We start from the raw sequence: 22,442 nt of genomic DNA, 5'->3' as shown, positions 1-22,442 counted from the left end.
GAATGGTAATTCATTGCACCAATCATCCAGTGCTGGCGCAGTGTTGTTCCAGCGCTGGCTCAGTATTGGCTCTGGTAATTAAATTGGGCTTGTGTGCGTCCTCTGGGAAGAAGGGACGGGGATACGGTGACCAGGTTGTGGCAGAATGCAGGACCTGTCAGACTAGCTGATGGCCGTTTTAATTCTGCTCTGCCTGGGGCTATAATTGATATTTAGCAGAAAGGTTAATTGTAGCAGTGATCTGTTTAAATTAGAGTAGAGATCTGGAGACCAGGGCCAAGACCTGAAAAGCCACTGGAGACACGCATGTGAGTTGCTCGAGTAAAACACACATACGCTCATACTTATGCACGCACTATAGTCCTAGATTACACCCATGCTTGCATTTTTAAAAACTGGCTGTTCATATAGTTCTGATTGATCAACACTGTGTTCCAGCTGTGCTGCAAAAATATTTACACAAATTATTAATATTTATTAATAATATTTACAAAATACTTTTTTTTTCTGGTAAACAAATGTCTATAAATACTAATCTTATTCACAGAAAATATATATTTTTTTAATTATTTAACAGAGGCATCAGTAGGTGATACTTCATTCAGAGTACTTGGAAAATACTATAAATGGCATTGAAGAAATAAAATATTTGAAATAAAATGAAAATATACTAGCTTTGTTGTTTCATACAAAATTACGACCGCATATTGCGATGGGAAAATGTTGATTTTGTTTGTAATTTTTTGGGGTGGGGGATTTTTTTATTTATTACTTTTAAATCATGCACCAGCGCCAAATGGGGGCATTCGCATTCGGTGGAAACTCAAATTGTAATTTTTTTTTTTACTATGCCGTTTATTAAGTTTTGGAAACTAAATCTTCAAATACAGGTCAAACAGGGAGATTTTAGAGCAGCTCTAAGCTATTCCACCAATCAGATCACAGAAGTGCATAAGCTGCCTTCATCACTACCTACATTTCACTGTTTCAGCAACAACAACAACAAAAAAACACCTCCTTCACCTACCCTACACACACACTTTGGGTTTCCCTTTGGGTTTTCATGGGCTCTGTGTGCACCAGATAAAAGCAGTAAGACAATAGTGCTCTGGTCCAAGAAACAGCTAGGCACCTCTTGGGAAGTTTCCAGAGCAAACAAATGAAAGAATCCCCTTTCAGAGTTGCTTAATTGTCTGTTGATTACAAAACTGAGTCTCTTTGAAGTCTTTCTGTCTCAAAGTGTCCATCCCAACATTGTTTTGATGAGATAATATGGCTTTGCTTGAAAATGCAAGAGTGCATCATTGCACAGTGGTGCTCCAAACGTGTGAAGAGCCAGGTTTTCTAAATAAGCTGTTATTATAGGGTTACAACAGCCATATAAAGCTCTTGTTCTACTACTAAAGTCTTATTTTTCTTTGCTCTGTCTAGTCCTTGAGTCTTCTGAGCCAGGTTGGGAGGAAAATGAAGGAGACCGAGGTGAACAAGGCACACAGGAGCAGCTCTAAAGATCGGCTCAGTGAGGTAAGCACAATGAAGTGTGTCATTATGACGCCAGTATTCATGACAGCCAGTAGTAGGAGAGGTCCACAGGAGAGGCCTTTAACAGCCGAATTTGTTAAAAGACAGGCAGAAGTCTCATTCAGTTATCAAAGCATTCAACTGTTCTTACATGTCTAAACAAAAGATTTTCAAGCAAAATGCCACTCACAACAGGTGTATACACACATTTGCGTACATTACATTTGTTCTAATGCATAATATTATGCTTTTGCTTACTGCTATTTGTCTCTGACAGCAAACGTATAGGCTTAGACTCTTATTTGGAATTTCATTTTACTTTTTAAATTATTTTATAAAGCAGTATAAAACGGGATCACTGACCAACATACATCAAAATATATAATGTTTGTAAAAATGCTTAAAGGTGCCATAGAATACAAAAATTTTAAGTTGTTTAAACACTGTTGTGTAGCCACAGTGTGTGAAAACAACCAGCCTATAATGGTAAAAATCCACTCACTCAATGTTTTATAATCCTAATAATTCATAATCAGTCTCTCCACACTAGCAGTTCCAGATTTCTCATTACTATGACGTCATAGTCGGGGAAAGTCCCACCCATTTGTGTTGCTCTCTGCCCTATTAGCATATACACAGCCCTAAATGAGAAACAGCTAAAATGTCCTGAAAAACACAAACAAGGTTCAGTTCAGCGCTTGTGCAAAGATTGCTTCTGAAAGAGGGATCGATACCAACGCTTCTTGCACAAACATCCATACTCCAGACAAAGTAAGCATCACGCATTATATTTTGTTTTCCAGAAGAGCTTCTTGGCTCTCTGTAAGGCTAATGTTGCTAAAGCTACCATTGTCTCTGCCTTTTTTCACTAATGCTGCCTTCATGTGCTACCAGGTCAGTAACACGGTCAACATCAGTTAAACCGTAAATTCTTGAAGCACCAGCTTATTTGTATTTAAAGGGACAAACACAAAAAACTGCACGTTTTGGCTCATACCCAAAAAGTGGCAATTTCAACAAGCTATAAAAAATGATATGTGGGGTAGTTTGAAATAAAACTTCACATACACACTCTGGGACATCAGAGAACAATTTAAAATATTGTATCAATGCATTCCATGGCACCTTTAAAAAAAAAATATATATATATATATATACATATACATATATATGTGTGTGTGTGTGTGTGTGTGTGTGTGTGTATATGTATATATGTGTATATGTATGTGTTAAAAAAAAAATTTCTTAACCAAAAAAACAACTGGAAAAGTCGTAGGGCCTTCGAATAATGGTGTGGACAGTCGAGGTCCTTGGAGTAAAAAAGTTTAAGAACCACTTATCTAATAGTTTTCATAAGCAGTTAATTTTACTCATGGTCAACTAGAGTTTTTTTCTCACCAGTGTCTTTGTAGAAAAGATTCCCTGCATCTTGCTGGTGCCGTTTCTCAGTAATGGAGCTGAATATTGAAGAGAAAGAAATACTGGTTGGGTGTTGTTAGGGCTTGAATGAAGAAATAATGTGATTGAGAGAGGGGTAATGAGAATTTGTGTCTAATTCTCCCGAGAACTAGCTGAATACGCATCCCTAACTAACGCCTGCCAAATGCGTGTCCGAAATCCCCAGCAAATTTATTCGGATGGATTCGTAATACAGAGACGGAGAGGCTGCATGCCTCAGCGAGCTGAGGATGAAGGGAGGAGAAGAATAAAATGTTTTTAATGAAGAGATTAAATGTGATGCTTAGGCTGTTAAGGATTCGGAGGGAAATTTCAGTCTTCGCTTTCCCCCTCCCACCCTTCACCGCCATCATTTATGAATTTGTGCAAAAGGCTGTTTTTCATGAAAAAGTCAGAGAGGGAGAGTGAGGAAGAGAGAGAAACGAGCTTGAGGCAGATAAAAGCGTGATCCAGCCTGACAGTTTTGACAGCAAAAAGCGACAGAACAACGGGCAGACAGAGAGAGGGAGGGAGGGCTGAAAGACTGCAGAAAATTGCAGGCTGTAATGGCTGACAGTGCCAGATATGACATTTCCCTCTAATCTCCTGCCAAAGAAATGGTGCTAAAATGCAGAGCGCCATATCCATGTCATCTGTAGGCCTATCTGTCCATCTTGGAGCGAAAGACACAGACAGAGAGAGATCTGCGAAACCCGTTCGTTCCCGTCCCATCGCGCGAGGCCTGGACGCTGCGCTAATGCTAGCTTTGTAAACAGGATCATCTTTCATCACTGTCACATCGTTAAATGGTGTAAAAAAAAAAATCTTTCCTTGCGATTCGTCATACATGCTAATTTTCTTTGCATACCAAATATGCTTTTCATACCCACTTCAAAGACGCTTAGGTGTGTGCGTCGCTAGCTAACGATCTATGTGCTTCAGAGGCGGATAGAACTGGATTTCTTTTTTGTCGCTGGAGTGTCAGAAGGAAATGGAAACAAACGAGGGGGATGGCAGGGTCTCAAAGAACTGGGGGCAGGAGCGCAGTGATTTAAAAAACAGCCAATGTGGGGGCTTGCCATTTGAGCGGTGCCTGCGTTTGCTAAGATCTTCTTATTTTAATGTAACACATCCACTTGTTTAGCATGGCTTTGGCTCTTGTAAAGATATTACAGAAACGGTGTCTTAAAAAATTAATGAATATAGTCAGACAAGATTTCTTTAATTTGACATGAATGAAAAAGAGACCGGAGTAGAGTCTGTTCAATTTGTCATACTATCTTACATTTGCATCAGAGCTGAATATGGCTCAAATCTGATTCCCCCACCATCCCCTCCTAAAATGTGTCACAGATCTGGTTTTTGGATGACAGTCTGTACAGCATTTTTGACATTTCATCTGACATTTTCAATTCTGATCTGGACCACTTTCAAATGTGGAAATAAATCAGATTTGTATGTGCATGATGTTTGTGCAGTATGACCTTGATGTAAACATTCCTGACTTTAACACTAATCAAACTCAACATTCATGAATTGCATGCTTGATTTGCACTGCATAATGTTAACGTGTTCACAAGGGAAATGCATAATGACATTACTAATGATTTAAACTTTTTTGCTCACTTTTGCCCATATGTGTAAAGACACAAATTTAACGTTCCGTCACCTGAATTATTGATGTGAAGATGCATTTTTCGAATAAAGTTTTCTTTTAATAAAGTTGACATTTTCTGATGTAATTGTAAGTGGTGCTTGACTGCTTGAAATCTCATAGACACAGGGTATTGTGGGCTTTTGCCAAGGTGTTTCTATGAGGTTGCTAACATGTTCTTAGTCATGTTACTGGTGTTCTGGATGGTTGCTAGGGAATTTCTAAGTGGTTGCTAAGGTGTGTTCTGGTCCCTTCTGGCTTGATTCCCACTTTCAGTATACACAACAAAGCTTTTTAAGATTTGAATACTTGCAAGGGTGGTAAAGACATTTGTAATACAGTTATTTTAAATAATTGCTCTTATAAACTTAAAGTCCTTAAAAATCATGGTTTCTTTCAAAATATTAAGCAGGAAAACTGTTTTCAAAATTGATAATAATTAATATTTTTTAAGCACCAACTAGCATATTAGAATGATTTCTGAAGACTGCTGAAAATTCAGCTTTGCCATCAAAGGAATAAGTTACATTTTAAAACATATTAAAATAGAACGGTTATTTTAAATTGCAATAATATTTTAGTTGACTTTGGTCAACATAAGAAACTTTTTAAAAAACAAATTGAATAAAAAAATCTTACCCTATGTTTTGAAAGGTAGTTAACATTTATACAACTTTTTCAAATTTTTTTTGCCAATTTTATTGTATTTGCCCCTTATAATTTAATTGTCATTTGCATCAAAATAAATACTCTGTCTAATCTGACTATAGAAGCTTTTGTGTTTTCGAACATTGAGGATGTTTTGGAGTTTGGCATGGATCTGGCATGAAAGTAATGACACTGATTGTTTCGAACCCACCCACCATGTCACAGAAGCTGCCCACAGAGAGCCGGCAACACCTACTGCATCTCAGCCATCTGTTCACTTGCTGACTTCATGCTCTGTTTCATCCCAATTGGCTTCTTTTCATCCGCTGCCCTATCTTAACCAATAGTCTGGTCTGTAGCTAAACAATCCGCCCCCTCCCACTTGTCACCAAATCTGTCAGGGCCCAGGAAATGTAGAGTGACGCAAGAGGGAGGGTGAAGGGGGGGTTGAGTTAGTGTGAAAATAGGCTTGGATTAAGGAGCGGGTTCACCCCCATTTCTCTTTAAAGAGGTTGTTTGGTTAACCCCAAAACAGCTGCTGTCCCGCTCACCCGCTCACCCTACCGCCCCATTTCTCCCGCTTTTCTCTCATTCTCTCTCGGCCTGCATCTTAATCCTTTTTAGAAGTCCTAAGTGCTAGGCAAATCCATTGAGTGCTGCTCATAATGGCTTTTAAGGGAGCGTGTTTAGATGTGGCCCAGCCCCGTGGCTTATGAACCGCGGATTGTGTAATGGATTTTTTCTCCTCTCACTGCAGCACTAAATCCAACGTATTGTTCCTCATTATCATTTAAATAAGTCTCCCTTTTTAACTCTGAATGTGGCAGTGTGAATTAACCGGGGCATTGTAAGGCTAACTCTACAAATTTTTGGGCCTCCCAGTGAGCCTTGCGCCCACTAGCTCTTCTCCATACATTATGCCTCCTCACTTTTCTGTGTGTGTGAGAGAGAGAGGTTCTGGAAAAGTAGTTGGATCCTGCAGTGCCGCCTTTTTGGGTTTTCTCAGGAACACTTCTCTAATTGTCACAGTGGGAGTTTCTACTGAGTTTGAGAGAGAACATGATGAGGGTTAAACCCCTAGCAGGTGTGTGTGTGTGACTGAATTCCGCGCAAGGACAAAATTGGTCTTGCGGAAAAGTCACCCCCTGAGACAGAGGCAGAAATTGCCAATCGCACAGAGGAAAGAGGCAAAAAGTGGGGGGAAATGATAAGAGGGAGAGCAGAAAAGATTTGGAGATTGGTATTCAGGCTTTGTGGTGCTGGGATGTGGAAGTTGCCATCTAGTCTTACTGGAGATGTCTGTAACAGGCTTCTGTTCTCTCATTGGAGCTAGTGTGGGTTATGTGGATTATGGCTTTGTTTCATAAGGTTTTAGTTGTCTGTGGAATGTGTTACTGCAGTTGTGGAGTGGATATTTGATTTGTTTGTTATATTTCAGCTAAGGTTGATAATCAGATGTGACCTGGAAATAAAATAATGTATCAGTGACCTTCATTGTGGTGATAATGGGATCCTTTAAGTTTAGTGTGTTGCAATCTGTGTGAGATATAAGATATAACATCAAAAATATGCATTTAGAAAATAATGTAAATTTATATCATGTTGAATTTAATATTTATATCCAAAAACTTTATCTGAATACTATAGTTTTGAATGATTAGAACCTTACTATTCTCTTTATTAATCTTACTAGGAGTTTTGATGCCATTTAGTCACCTGGTTGAAGCAGAACATTTTATCTGTATGTTTTGAGCTTTATTCTGGCCATGATGAACTGCCCGTTTTGACAGGAAGGCTACTTGACCAACATGTAAAGTGACCAAATATATATATATATATATATATTTCATGCATGCAAACTATCGGGCAGGCAAATCTGAAGTCAATGATACCACAATAGTAGGCCAGCCCAGTGTGTAAAAAAAGTGGTAACTCATTCAAATCATGGTGCACCAGTCTCAAAGAAAGATTCCTAAAACATGAAATAAATGTATGCTGTCGGAATTTCCACAGGATTTACTGAACACAATTTAAAACTTTGTGCTTGAGAATGTCTTGTTAAATAATAATAAAAAAAACTTGAATGTCTTTCAGAGAATTGATGGACAAACCAAAAATATACAGAGCTCAGACTCAGTGACTGGTTTATTTGTAAGGCAAAATTTTTTTTCTTTCCAAGCTAAAGTAAGGCATTAGCCTGCGGTTAGCCTAGCATTCTTGCATGAATGCATAATGGTGGTAGAGCAGCATTAGAAAGTCAGTAACTGTCGTAAAGTTCTTCGCAGTGTAATCTGTAAATTTTGTGTTAGCGGCACAGATTATGAACTCTTTAATTATAAATGTAAACTATCTGTAGTTTTAGGGACATTCATGCTGTAGACAATTCTGATTTGTTTATATAGTTGAATCGTTTCCTTGTTTGACGTGCTGGTGTCTTAAACTACCTATTTCTAGTTGTTGATGACTCGCTCAGGCAGCCCTATATGAATCTGTATGTGACAAGGAATCTGTCATGGCAAAATAAAATGCTTTCGTTCCCCCTCATTTACCATAAAGTGACAAAAGCTGATGCAACAGCATGGAAAATGGATGCATATGCTGGGTGTCTTGGTTCTGATCTGAACTGGCATTTCCTTTATGATGACAATCTATGACACAGTTTTCAAAAATGATGTAACCTGCTATTTAAGAATCATCTTGACTACTCTGTATTGCTGTTTAAACCAGAATGTTTAGTTGAATGCTAAGTACACAACTGAACGACTTCAAATTTCAAAACCTTTTAGCATAAAATTATATTAATGACGACGGCTATTATTGTTGAAGGGGTTAGATGGTTTGTTCAAGTATTAAGCTTCATATTAAACCATTTGTACTATATAAAAGGTCTGTGGCGATGAAATCATATGGCTTTTCAAAGAAAAATGTGCTAATTACTAGGTGAAAGAAGTGAGTTCCAAGCAATCTATAGACCAGATACCTACAACACCATAGCAACACCTTAGAATCCAAATACCAATGCCCTAGAAACCACTCAGAAGACCTTAGTAACTGCATGCTTGTCCAGGGCTTTATTGTGATCGAGACCATATGAGTCATGTGTTCTAGCAGATCCTGAAGAGAGAAAGGGAGAGAGAGAGAGAGAGAGAGAGAGAGAGAGAGAGAGAGAGAGAGAGAGAGAGAGAGAAAGGAATAAGGAATGTCATTAGGTGTATGATAGGAACGAAGGGTGGGAAAAGGTTAATGTGAATATTGATATTAAAGTTCTAGAACTTCATCATGTCTCTGTCATATCATAGTGTCCCTCAAAGGTCAACGTTGTTCTCTCTCTCTTTGTCTCTCTCTCTCTTTCTCTCCCCCAGAGCTCCACTCACTCTCTGTCAGGACGAGGGTACTCGGTAAGTGACATTTTCACGCTCTGCAGCTTTACGGCAGAATTACAGTATCCTCTCCTCCCATTTATGGCCCCAGCAGCGGACATTTTAATTATGTTAAACAGAGAAATGATGGAATCATGACATTAGGGACATCACTCTTGGGTGAGTGACTGATTAAATGGTGAAAGGTGTCCCATAGCATCTTTGGTAAATTAGCCTTTTTTTATATGTACGACCATTATATTTCCAGTCCTCTGGTCATTTAAAATGTCAGTGACAATGTCTTCTTCTGCAGTCTGCTGTGGTTAATGGCTAGAGCTTGTTTGAAAGTCACTGATAGATTTTGATTTGCTTTTATTTGGTTGAGACTTGAAACAAATAATATGCTTCTGGTTACGCAAGCTTAATTTTTATTTCATATTGTTGCCACAAGGGGCACCATAGCGGGCATTAGCATTAATATGTTGTCCTGTATAGTTGGTTTTTTATTCATATGAACTCAATTTAAGACAGAGCAACAGTATGATAAGAAACTGTATAGGTTAAACTTGTCAACTGTTTACACCTAGCTTCATGGCATTTGCAGATCATTTTTTTCCCGTGAGGACTAAAGTTTGCTACTGCTTATTCTTTGTGTGCATGCAGAGCAGAGGTTTTCAAACTCAAGGTTGCAAAGTGGTGCTAATTGTTCACCCCTCCCCCCATTTAATTCCCATTTAATGTTCTTTAATTCACATTTGTTAATGGTAATATTTCATTCTTCTGGTCAAAACAGGTCAGTAATAATGAGATTCATTTTATTATCATTATTATTATTATAATTATTATTGCATATATATTACAATTTTTAATATTAGTATCTTATAATAATATTAACATTTAGATTTTAAATTATTACAATAGTAGAATAACAATAAAAACATTTAATTTGGTAACACATAAGAAAGTATTAAATATATATACAAATATTTAAAACAAATATTTGGTCTTTTTATTGTCATCGTACTAAAGTAAATGTTTATAAAGTGACCATGTTTGTTATAAAGTGAGTCGCTGCATGTATTCACCCTTAATAATTTAATAAATGTGTTTTGTAGTCAAAAATTTAGAGGTACTTTTATATTTTATATAAATTTTATATAAGATAATCCTTTGCAGTGGGATCACAATATGGGGTCCTTGGCATCAAAATATTTGAAAACTCAGTTGGACAGGTGGCTTCAGCACTCCATTCCATGGCGGTCTTCTAGGTCTTCCAGGCCAAACTCCTCCATTGTATGGATGAGTCTGGCCCAGACCCATCAGCTTTCAAAGAGCTACGCAGCGTGACTGATCTGGCCCTTGGCGCCACCAAGATGACAGCGCAGGCAATCAGCAGATCCATGGCCAGCCTAGTGGTGCTGGAGCGCTACTTATGGCTAAACCTCATGGAGATCAAGGATGCGAATAAGGCTCCCTTCCTCTACTCCCCGGCTTCCCCTAGTGGCCTATCTGGACCTGCAGTTGAGAGCTCTGCTGAATGCTTTACCACTGCACAGAAGTCATCCCAGGCAATGCAACACTTCCTGCCAAAGCGCTCCAGCTCAACAGTTGCTTCTGGTCGCCCCAAAAATGTGCCAACTCAGAATCCCACAAATCCCACGCTGCCAGTTGCTCCCAAGGCTCCTAAGCCCGGGCCTTGCTAGTGCTCCTGCTCGGCCAGACGTTACCAATTCCCTAAATGCCAGGGCTCGACCCAAGATAGCGTTGGACCCTGCGCCCCAGGTGTCATTCTGATCTGTGGGACAGGAAGAGGATGTGGACAAGTCTCACTGCAGCCCAGACCACCCCCCAAAATGCTTCTGTTATGCATCCAAGCACCCCGTTCATTTCAGTGTGCTGATGGCAGTGTGTTTGTGACCAAAAATACTGTTGTGAACATGGGGCCCGGTTTGGTCGTGTCCACACAACCAACCGCTGTTATAGTGGGAAAAATGAAACACACATTTTCAAAAAGAGAGCAAATTTCCTCTTTCATTCACTGCAAGTGTCAGGTCCCCTCTAGGCGGCCCACCGCTCAAACCAATCCAGCCCCTTGCCACATTGCCATTGGCTTGGCAGGCCATCCCTGGGTTGTCAAGCTGGGTTATGGGGTCAATAAAATGAGGTTATACACTTCACTCGAAGACCCCCGCGCTTCAGCGGCATAGTCTCCACATCGGTTTGAAGCGAAGATGCACACATCCTTCATGCTGAAGTGTCGAATTTGCTGGCAGAAGGAGCTGTAGAAATGGTTCCCCCAGCCGAGCGCAAGTCAGGCATTTACATCTGTTACTTTTTCGTCCCCAAGAAGGATGGTGGCCTAAGCCCCATCCTCGACATCAGACACTTGAATCGGGACCTCATGAGATGGCCATTCAAAATGATAACATTGAAAAAGTTCCTCTCGCAAGTATGCCCAGGGGACTGGTTCTTTTCTCTGGACCTGAAAGATGCTTACTTTCACATCCAGATAGCCTCCCCGTCACAGGTGATTCTTGAGATTCGCCTTTGAGGGAGTGGCTTATCAATACACGTTCCTTCCCTTTGGGCTGTCCCTAGCTCCTCGCACTTTTACAAAGTACATGGATGCGGCTCTTTCCCCGTTGAGACGGAGTGTAATCTACATTCTGAATTCCCTCTTAGCTTCATCCGTGGCTTCCATGGTCTAGCGTTGTGTCCATTGCAGAAATGTGTGCGGCGCCTGGCTGGGCCTCGCCATCTACATTCACCAGATTTTACAGTATGGCCGTCCTGACCTTACATGTGCACTTTGTCATATGACCAGTATGACTACCATATGACTACCAGTTTGGAGTTTGCCGCCTTCAAGTATGCTTTGGGCCCTCAGTGAGTTCCGAGGCTGTACTGATTTATTCTGGAACGATTATACAAGGCCGGGCAGACTTCTCTGAGTTTGGCCCTATTGCCTCTTGCGGGGTTTCCCTACAGAATACTTGGTCCCTCTGGGCCCCGTTGGTTACTTAAGGCAAGTTCAAGTATAAGTTGTTCCTCTAGCATAGCATGGCGGGATTGAACTGGTTCCCCAGGGCAGTCTTTACAAGACTCAGTATGAGTAAAGTATCAACAGGGAACATAACCTCAGTTCCCTAAGATACGGAACGAGTACTGTGTACTTTGCCATGCTATGTAGCTGCATGACTCAGTCGTCGCTTCAGTCGAATTAACCTGATGATCCTATGGCGATGTGCCGCTTGTATAGCCAGATGCCCATGCCCATTCTGGCGGGCCATTGGTTCATTTTATATTCACTGCACGAACCAATGGCCATACAGTTACACTGCATTACTTAAAAGGCTTCGTCATCGGAGAAAAAGGAGTTTTACTATAGTGTCTTTAACAAGACACAGTACTCGTTCCATATCTCAGGGAACAGAGGTTAGTGACAGAGTATGTTTAGAGTGTTTCTTTTGAATATAATTAGATTAGAGTAGATTAACGGTTTCATTACTTTTTTTTTTATTATGTTATGCTTATGTTATATTATGTTATGCACACACACACACACACACACACACACACACACACACACACACGTTTTATCACACTATGTGAATCGCATTTTTACAAACATAGGATTAAAACATGCTTTCCCACCATTTATTCACAGATAAAGACATTACACAGATAAATAACACTCCCCTGAAATGAACTACTTTTCATCCCATGTTCAATACTCTGTATATGCTCTTTTTATGGATGAAAATAAGCTTTGGAAATTGCAGGGATTTATTGTTTTATTGATTTACTGTTCTCATTCAAAACATAATCATATACTCTATAAATATATTCCCTGTACTTCTTTATTTGAGAGTGGAGTATACTCTTGACGCTGAAGCTGAGAGAAAAAAAAAAGTGTTGTATACCCTTGTGAAATATTCAAAAGCAACAATGCATTTTATATGCTAAATTTCCACAGGCATGTCAAGCAACATGTCACAGGATTGCGGTTTATGCATGACAGAAAGCTAACTTTTTATCAGATGCTCAAATGTTTGTTTGCATGCGTGCACAGTACACACACATACAGACACATGCACACTGACATTACCTGTCACCTAAGAATATGAGGTAATGGCTGCCACTATGATCTGCTAGTTTATTTATTTAATATGTTTGTCAGTATGAAGAAATGAGTTTAAAGGTTTCAGGACTCATTCTGTCATGCAGCCAGTACTAACATTTTGAGGCTGACCAACTTACATGTATTTATATTAGTTTAATAATTTTTGATCTACTATTGTAAATTTGGTTTCAAAGATTAAACTAATAGATTTTTCCATTTCTCAACTGCACAAACATTTAAAAACCACATCCTTGCACAATATCAACTACAACAAAATCAGCATTTTTTCATTAAGCATGATGGTATGTTCATGAAGACCTTTCCCAGAGTAAACCTATGTTAGTTTAGTTATTTTTGACATGATATATCTCCTCTAGACAGCTAGAGACTCAGTCTTAGTCTTGTCATCTTTGTTAATTTTTTTTCCTCAGTGAAAAGTAAAACATGTTTCCTTATGGCGACATTCCGACATGGCAATGAAAAGAAAGCCTCTCTGTAAAAGGCCTGTAGCGGCCGTAAGCCTTGACTGTCATATCAGTTTAGGCTGAGAAAACATGACCAAAGAGCCATGAACCTTGTCCTCCTCTTTACACGATGTTGTGAGATAAAAGAGAGAGAGAAAAAAACATAGGGAAGTGCAGAAAGGAAAGAAAAAGGCAAAATATATCAGGGTGTTGCACTTTGACACTAGTTCCATCAAATCTGGTTATGTGTAGTCAGGCCCTTTGGCCCTTCATACTGAGTCTGTGTACTCATGAGATTAACAAAGCACCAAGAGCTCTGGGCACAAGTATATGTGTGTGTGTGTGTTCTTGTTTATGTGCATGAGTCTGTTATCTTCCAGAATTCAAGGCACAGTGTTACAGTCAGGGGCCCCTGGGGCCACTCCGACACTTCACGTTATGTTCGTAATCATATGCTAGGAGTGAAAGTGCTAAAGGCTAATGCACAGAGAGAGAAAGATAAGTCAAGAGAATTGTGAGTTCCTCACTGGATCCATTGATAGATGAATACATGTGACCACATGTTCCAAGGGTTTTTGTTGTAAAGAAGTCATCGCAAAATGTGATCATATTATTGCTTAGCTCATTATACAAAGTTTTGTTTAGCTTTTTTTTTTTTTCTTGGGGATACTGAAAAATGAACATTAGAGCAGAATTTATTTAAATTGCTGCTTTCAAATCATTTGTCAGAATGATTGGATTTATGAGTTGAATGCACATGATTTGTAATTATCTTCGCAAAACTTCTGATTTTCATTATGCCGGGCTTAAATTCAGTCATAGACTTATGGCACAGTTTTTTCTGAACATTGACTGTAGCATGTAGTTTGCATGCATTTTGTGGACAGCTGATAAAGAATTAAGTAAAAATTCTTTTCATTCTTCCCATTTAAAAAGATTTGTGAGCTGGTAGTTGTGTGCAACCAAACTACTACTCTGTAGCAGAATAAAAATTATAAAATACATAAAGAACAAAATACATTAGATACCTAACTTGAATGTTTTGCTCTTCATTAAGTTGCTGTAATGCTAAAACACAGTGTTTTCAATAAGTGTAAATAAATATTAATTGGGTCAATACACCCCCCCCCCCCCCCCCAAAAAAAAAACAAAAAAACATGTATTTATATATATTTTAACAAAAAGTGATGTGACGACAATATTCAATTTATTATTTTCTGTAATAATAATTATTAATATAGATATAGAAAACATCATCTGCATACTAATACATATTTTATACTCATGTAAAGCAATATAAACTATATAGCAAATCTCAGCTGCTTGTTCTCTTTTTTTTTTTTTAAATGTGTTGCAAAATGCAACTAGTGTTGCCTAGTATTGATATTTAAGTATGTCTAACTTTATCCGCATAAATACAGTATATTCGCATATGGTGATGTACAGTATTTACTATATAGTGTATATAGATTGCATTCATTGTTGCCAGATGTTAACTATATATTATATTCAAGCTATGATCTATTAAATGCGGCATAAAGATATTAAGATGAATTAAAATCATGATTTTCTTTAAAACTTTAATGAACGATGTGTATTGTGAAATACTATTATTAAATAATAATTTTATTTTATCACACTGCCAAATGGGCCTGAGAACATCTCTTACCTTTGGTAAAAACACTAATGCATTTCTTTAATTTGCTGCATCTCTAGCAGGGTAAGCTTGTTTTGAACAGGTGCTCTGTAGACAATCTGACCCTTCATTCCATCTGAAAATTGATGCGCGCCGCTGTTCAAACAAAATTAGAGCCAGTGTCATTCTTGTGTCTTGCAGGAAACAACTGCAAATATTGTTGGTACTTAACCATGACAAAATGATGCATGATTTTTGTTAATCAAGGATGCTTTCAAAGAACTCCTGACACAGATATGAACCAAAATGACAAATAAAGATGGTCTCTTTCTTCTTGTCATGGATCAAACGCCTCCATTCTGCAACATACACCCACTGGTGTTCAGATCACAGCACCTGCGGCTAGAACACCACCTACATGGAGAACATGGGGAGCAGTGGCAACCTCGGGCAGCTTATACTATTATTACTACTACTACAGTAATAATAATAATAATATTTAGTATACTGTATATATATATATATATATATGTATATATATATATATATATATATATATATATTAGGGCTGGGACAACGCGTCGAGGTCATCGATAGACGTCGACGCAAAAATGTGTATATATATATATATGTATATGTATATATGTATGTATATATATATATGTATATGTGTATATATATATATATATATATATATATGTGTATATATATATATATATATATATATATATATATATATATATATATATATATATATATATATTAGGGCTGGGACAACGCGTCGAGGTCATCGATAGACGTCGACGCAAAAAATACTTCGGCGCAAAATATTCGCATCGATTCGTCGACCTGTTTTTATTTCTCTAAAAAACGTTTGCAAAACGTTTACCTTATGTGCGCTGAATATACGCGATGGCCGCATCAACATTCTGTCCAACGTTATATAACCAATCCAGGGGTTTTTCTGCATTGATCTTTTTTTTGGCGGCTGTCAAAGCCTTATTTGATCGGCGAGTGATGTAGAATAGAATGACTGTGATGCGTCTGACAGGGCGCGTACGAGAGAGAGAGCCTCGGCTCTCAACACGAGTGCTTCTTGCTCTCTCTCTCCCTCGTGCATCTCTCCCTCAAAATCATTAAACACTATAGAAAAACACCAAAGTTTCACTCACAGTCTTCAATCTACACGAGCGCTGTCTTGCGCTCTCTCTCTCTCTCTCTCTCTCCCTCCCTCGTGCATATTAACCAAAATCATTAGACACGATAGAAAAAGGGCGGAACGCCAAAGTTTCACGTGGAGCATTCAGAGATTTTTTTTTCTCCATGACAGGCTGCTGGCTCCCACCGGTTTTTTTTTTTTTGGAAAAGCACTCTGTATTAGCTTAAAGCCCTCAAGTTTACATTGGTTACTGTATTCTTTCAATTGCTCTAAACAAGTATTTTGGGTGACCTTTTTTATTGAATGCTAGACTTCAAGGTGTTGTTATTTTCATCTGAAAGAAGAACTTTTTTTTCAGTAAGCTAGGCCCTATGTGTTCAGTAAGCTTGTTTCAGTAAGCTATGTGTTTTCAAGGCTTCAAGGTTTTATTGAATGCTATCTCTATACAAGTGCAAAGTAATGCATTCTTAGTCTTTTATTTTGTTATTTTAAGAGCAATAAACATATACTGCAATGTTAAGGAATTCATGTTTTTTTCATTCAGATATGTAAATCAACATGTATAAATTGTTAGTAGTCAACTAATGGGGAGATAATCGAAATCGAATCGGTCTGAAAAATTAATCGTTAGATTAATCGATGCATCGAAAAAATAATCGCTAGATTAATCGTTTAAAAAATAATCGTTTATCCAAGCCCTAATATATATATATATTATATATATATATATATATATAGTGTGTGTGTGTGTATGTGCTTTGTTGTTTTGCTACCATACTTTCTTACAGGTAAAAAAAAACAACAACAAAAGTTTATATTTGCATCTGGTATTTAAATTGTTATTTAAAGGTTTAAATGTTTTTTGGGTTGTGAGCAACTGCTTTAAAGATATTTTCTCAGTGTCAGCCCTCTGGTGCATTTTAACAAGAAGTGCTGGGGTTATAGTTTGATGCTCTGACAATATCCTCTGTGTGTGTGTGTGTGTGTGTGTGTGTGTGTGTGTGTGTGTGTGTGTGTGTGTGTGTGTGTTGCTGTCTGTCTGAGGGGTTTGTTTCTGGGTAAAAACCATATTTGTTTATCGCTGTGTGCGACCCGCTGAACAGCCCGGTCCTGTTTCTCCCCTCTCACCGGGGAAACCTGGATGTTGCTGCTGGCAACAGATAAAAAGTGCTGTTAACCTCAGCAGGGTCTCAACACATCAGTCACACAGGGAGATAAAGGTGGAAGCTTCGAGGCCTCACACACACACATACAAAAAGGCGTTTGGTCCCTTCATGGGAGCCGAGATGAAACGCACACTTCCATAGTCCAGTAGCTAAACATAAAGGTGGTTCTGAGACGTAGCGACTCAATGGAAACAAAAATATTTTTCACAGACCACACAACATAGTGTTAAAGCAGCTGTAAAGGCTTTTCTATTTGAATAGTGATGAATGGTAGCTTCATTTTCACCTTGGACTGCTTTTGTTTTCCACTGGAGATGGACCCTCTTTTCTGTCTCACACACACTGCGGTCGGCTTGAAGTGAGAGAATGGAAAGGAAATGTGAGAGCAGTTCAGATGTTGGGAATTAACTGCTAATTGCTTTTCCTGTTTAAGCTTTTTGCTCTTAATGCTGTTTAGTCTTTAATTATTCATGGCTGTGTGGTCCGGCATGCTTTGTGAATTAAGTTATAAAAATGAAAATATGCCTGAAATGATTGTCCCAAGGCCTGAATTATTATGCAGCTCGCAGATGTAAGTTAATACATATTCAAAAGCTTGTTCCTTCATCCTGTTTCAAAACAACTTAGGCTTTCCATTATGACATTATGAATTAAGATATTATGTGGAGGAATGTTTGAAAATGTCTTTTTAGTTATTTTATTTTTAATTAAAACTGTGTTCAAGCCTCGGCAGACTTCATAAGAAATGTGACCCTTTTCACCTTTCTTTTATAGTATTAATATTGTCTGTTGTGTTTCAAATCTTTTTTTTTCAAGGCAAGCATGAGTATTATTATCATAGCTTTTATGATAGTGATTTTAACAAACTCCTACATTTACAGTATATTTTGGCAGCTGATTTTCTTCAAAGTGGCTTAAAGTGCATTCAAGGTTTACATTTATCTGTCTGTGTTTTCCTTGGGGATCGAACCTATGAACTTGGTGTTGCTTGCACAGTGCTCTACCAGTTTAGATTTTCTGGCAAATGATAAAACTGGTGAACAAGCCTATTATTCTTACATTAAAGGAGGAGTATGAACCATATAAAGGTCAAAATGTGTTTTCAACCCTTTCCTGGCCCAGTCACTCTCACCTACATTCTCAACCAACCCAGGGACCCTCATATTAAAAGAGCTAGAGTTATCTCTAATACTAAATTACAGATCATGAGGTATATTGGTGGTTAAAAATATCTTTAACACTCCAACTCAAAAGTTTGGGGTTGGTAAGACCCCAATTGGCCACTTTCACAATATTCATTAAACCCAAGCAATGTACTTTTTTTTTTATTGCCTGCAAATTGTTCATCAGTACGCGCAGCCTTCTCACATTCCAGCAATAGCGACGGCTCGTGTCTTTGTAGCACTGCGCAAATAGTGACGAATGCAAATTACTGTGCTATGTTATATGTGCTATTGCTCAATCAGGCTTTAATTACATGTTGCCTCTGCCTCAAAAAGCATTTAACAGAGACTTGAATGCCTTAATGAGGAGCGTAATGAACACTCATGATGTTTGGTTGTTCGCCTGCATAGCACCGGTATTTTTATAGACTGTTATAAAATACCATTTGCATCAGCAAATTACAATGGCTCGATATCATTATCCAAAGACGACCCGATCATAAATTAAACCTCCAATTACAAACATCTATCTGTTGGGAGAGAAAATGAGCGGTGTGGTTTTTATTCATTCTGAGAGCGAGATGAGGGATGCCAAGCACCTTTGTAGATTATTCTCGTTGGAGGCATTTATTCACTTTATTGTTTGGCTGCTAGCTCGGTCTCCTGACTGAAATGTGAAGCTACATTAAAAGCTCATTAAGGTCTGTGCAGTGCAGTGAGACCGAGGGATTCTCCACTTGTCCACTCTGCTTCAGTGATGGACTTCCTCTTTTTCCAGATAGAGATGGTTTGGGTAGATAACGGAAAGTCCCATCTAGATAGTGTTCTCTTGTATAGTGAAGTATAGGATACAGTGTGTTCATTCATTCATTCATTCATTCATTCATTCCATAATAACAATATATTTTTATGTATGTATTAATTTTAGTGGGGGTATGATATGTCCTGCAATTGATCTAATGGTTCTGTTTGTTTGTTTTGTTTATTTATTCATTCATTTATTAAGTGGGGGATCATATGTTCTTTAATCTAGCTAATGGTTCTGTTTGTTATTTATAAAAAATGTTCAATAACAATATTTATTTATTTGTAGTAGTAGTAGTCATAGTGTTTTTTTAATAAATCATTGGTTATTTTCATCATTATTATTATATAATTTTTATTATCTCTATTTTATGATCACTTTATTATTATTATTATTATTTTTTTTTTTTTTTAGTAAAAGATTATTATTATTTTATTTGAAAAGTAATTGATTCATATTTTCTTTAATGATTCAACTGTGACAAAACACAGTTTGCATTTATTGTGAGGCTGGTCTACTCTATTTTTGAGAAATAATACTTCTGACACTCTGTTATTGACTCTGTTATTTCTTAGTCCAGTTGATTGCAGATGTCCTGGAATTTGGTTTAGTTGTATAAGTTTGACTTTTTCCTAGAGGAAAACTGGTGTGGCCCAGCTTACCCCACTCTCCTCTAGAGTTTGTGTTGCTTCTTTGTAAAGCACGTAGCTGTACAGATTCAGACTGCTCTCTTGATATGAAATTGGGTGGAGAGTTGAATTGGAAGAGAAGTAGAACAGCCTCTCAGCAGTCCTTTTCATTTTCACACCTTTCTCAACACCCTTCCTCCTTTTCTCTCTTTCCCCCTCGCTCTCTCCTCCTCTTCCTCCCCATCCCCCCCTTGTGCAGTCCCTCTGCGGAGCTCCCCTGCACCGCGGTGTGATTACACTGGAAAGGGAACTCTATAAATCATGTGGATTTATAGCACTGTAGTTAATAATGCAGCTGTGGGCGTATAACGCGGCTCTCTCAGGTGTCTTAAACGCCCGATGCCCGGAACACATCAGCTTTCTGACCACCCCACAGGGAATCACAGCACATTAAAACTGGCTCATTATCAAAGCAGAATCGCCATTTAACATAGAACTCCCTTATCATTTTAACATTGACTCAACCTCATCCATTAGTTGGATATGGGCTGATGAAGGCCGTTTTTAATACTAAACCCTTTGACTTGTTTGTTCAGGATTAAATTATCCAAAATACATCAGTATGTCTGTTTGTTGTATGTTTAAATTCATACTGTTGTGTTCTTAGTGCTTATATGTGTTCCTGTAGCTCAATTGGTAGAGCATCAAGCGCAAGGTTGGGGGTTCGATTCCCCGGGAGCACATGATAGGTAAAAATTGATAGCCTGAATGCACTGTAAGTCGCTTTGGATAAAAGCATCTGCTAAATGCATAATTTTATTTTTTTATAATTTTTTTTTTTATTATATGTGATTTCTAAGATACAGCAGTAATTTATACTTGCATTATTTGCATATGAATAGATATGTTGTTCTAATCATTTATATTTGCTTTATATTTAGTTATATATTTCATTATTTCAGTAAACGCCCTAGTGGAAACACAAGATAACTTTATTATTTAATCATAAATAATGTATTTATTTATTCCAAAATGTATGTGAAAATTATAGGAATTTTATTTTATCTCATTTCTTAGCCATAACGGGAGGTCTTCAGATTAATTACATTATGCATTAAGCAAACACTTTATCCAAAGTTACTTACAAAAGAGAAATAAACCAATTTGTCAAAAAGTTCTCTTTTTAATTGGGCCAGTAAATAAAGACCTTAGCACCCACATAACAATGAGAACATCTTAATTATCTCGTATCAATTTTCTGGCAACCACCTCATAACGATGAGTTTTGGATAGATGAGCACCACTGAATTTGTCTTTATAAAATGTATAAATCTGTTTTTTTTTAGCATATGATACATTTGTATGCAATAAACAGCACTAATTTTATTATATTTTCCTTTACAACATCTTTGTATTTTTCTTATGATATCAGGCTGTGTTTGGCACACTGGTTCTCGACACAATCTCAGAGGAAATACCTGTGCTGCCTTTTGGGTTGTGTTTAAGCTTGAGACCCATTGCCAAATCTCAGCATGAGGGGCGGAACAAAAGCTTTCTCTGAACAAAAATGCTTCAGGCATTGAACAGGCCTCCTCTACTGTGAGACAAAAGACCCGCAGGCCTTACAGAACCCTGAGAGCCTCCCTGCCACCCAAACAAAGGCAGAAATTAAGCAGCGCTCGGAGCGATACGGCTCTTACACACAAGCTAAAATGTTTCTTTTATAGCTCTAGTGGGTTTCAACATGGCGTCTCTCCTAAAGGAGAGAAGAGAGCTCTGCCTCTTGCCTTTTGTCAGGGCTACTGGGAAGGAAGTTGAATTTCATTATCCTTTTTTTTCTTCTGCCTTTCCTCGCTACCTGAGATTTTTACACCTGTAACACTTTCTGTGTTAGTTTTATTAAGAACTCTGAAGGTTTAGGTCTGTAGCCTTCTGCTGGTGATTTATATATTCTTGTTGATAACCTCTCTACTTTAGTTTATAGTCTTATATATACATTTGGTCAGTTTAATAGTCTAAATAATGTACATTTTGTACTTAGTAAGTAACCTTACTTTTTTTCTAACCCCATGCTAAATTTAACTAATAAAATGCAGCTAAAAATATAATCATACATATTTAGCATAACAAAATAAATAGACATATGAGCTTTTAAAATGAAGGATATGTTTTTTTTTCCTTTTTAAAAAAAAATACAGTATTTTGATTTGGCCATCAAAAACACTGTGTTATGATATTTTATATGTTTATTGTCTGGTTTTGACATAGCTTTGACTTTACTATTCTTAAGTGTGGAAAATATTGGTACTACCATTCAAGTGTCGTTTTTTAAATGCATTAAATTATCAAAAGTTAAAATAAAAACATTTATAATGTTGCAAAATATTTATTTTTCAAATTATTGCTGTTTTGACCTCTCTATAGAACAAAGAATCCTAATACACTAACTTTCGAATGTTAGCGTATAATAAACGAGTTGTTCTCAAACGTTTGGAAGTAGACAATGCTTTCTGTTATGTTCTTCTTATGTGTTTTGAATGTCAGTTGCATCCTCTTCACAACATTAGTTTCAGTATGTGTCATGCTTGATGTGTAAGATCACACTCTCCCTGCTCAGGCGTTAAAGGTAGTCACTAGTAAATTTATGCACTGGCCACTTAAATGAGCTTGAGTGAGAT

General features: G+C 37.7%; 1 protein-coding gene across 11 annotated transcripts in view; it reads left to right on the top strand.

Moving 5' to 3' along the window:
• Positions 1-22,442, top strand: part of fbrsl1 (fibrosin-like 1) — a 283,256-nt gene that overhangs the window by 101,628 nt on the left and 159,186 nt on the right. For 10 of the 11 annotated variants that reach the window (XM_059548650.1, XM_059548648.1, XM_059548651.1 and 7 more), the window contains exons 3-4: positions 1,432-1,524; positions 8,623-8,658. In XM_059548650.1, the coding sequence (XP_059404633.1) occupies positions 1,432-1,524; positions 8,623-8,658 (129 nt within the window). The remainder of the gene's footprint in view (positions 1-1,431; positions 1,525-8,622; positions 8,659-22,442) is intronic. The other variant, XM_059548652.1, reaches the window with a different exon arrangement.

Source organism: Carassius carassius, chromosome 4 (assembly GCF_963082965.1).
Source record: "Carassius carassius chromosome 4, fCarCar2.1, whole genome shotgun sequence".
In the NCBI taxonomy this organism is placed as follows: domain Eukaryota; kingdom Metazoa; phylum Chordata; class Actinopteri; order Cypriniformes; family Cyprinidae; genus Carassius; species Carassius carassius.
The sequence above is the reverse complement of the archived record's forward strand: the minus strand, read 5'-3'. Positions and strand labels throughout refer to the sequence as shown.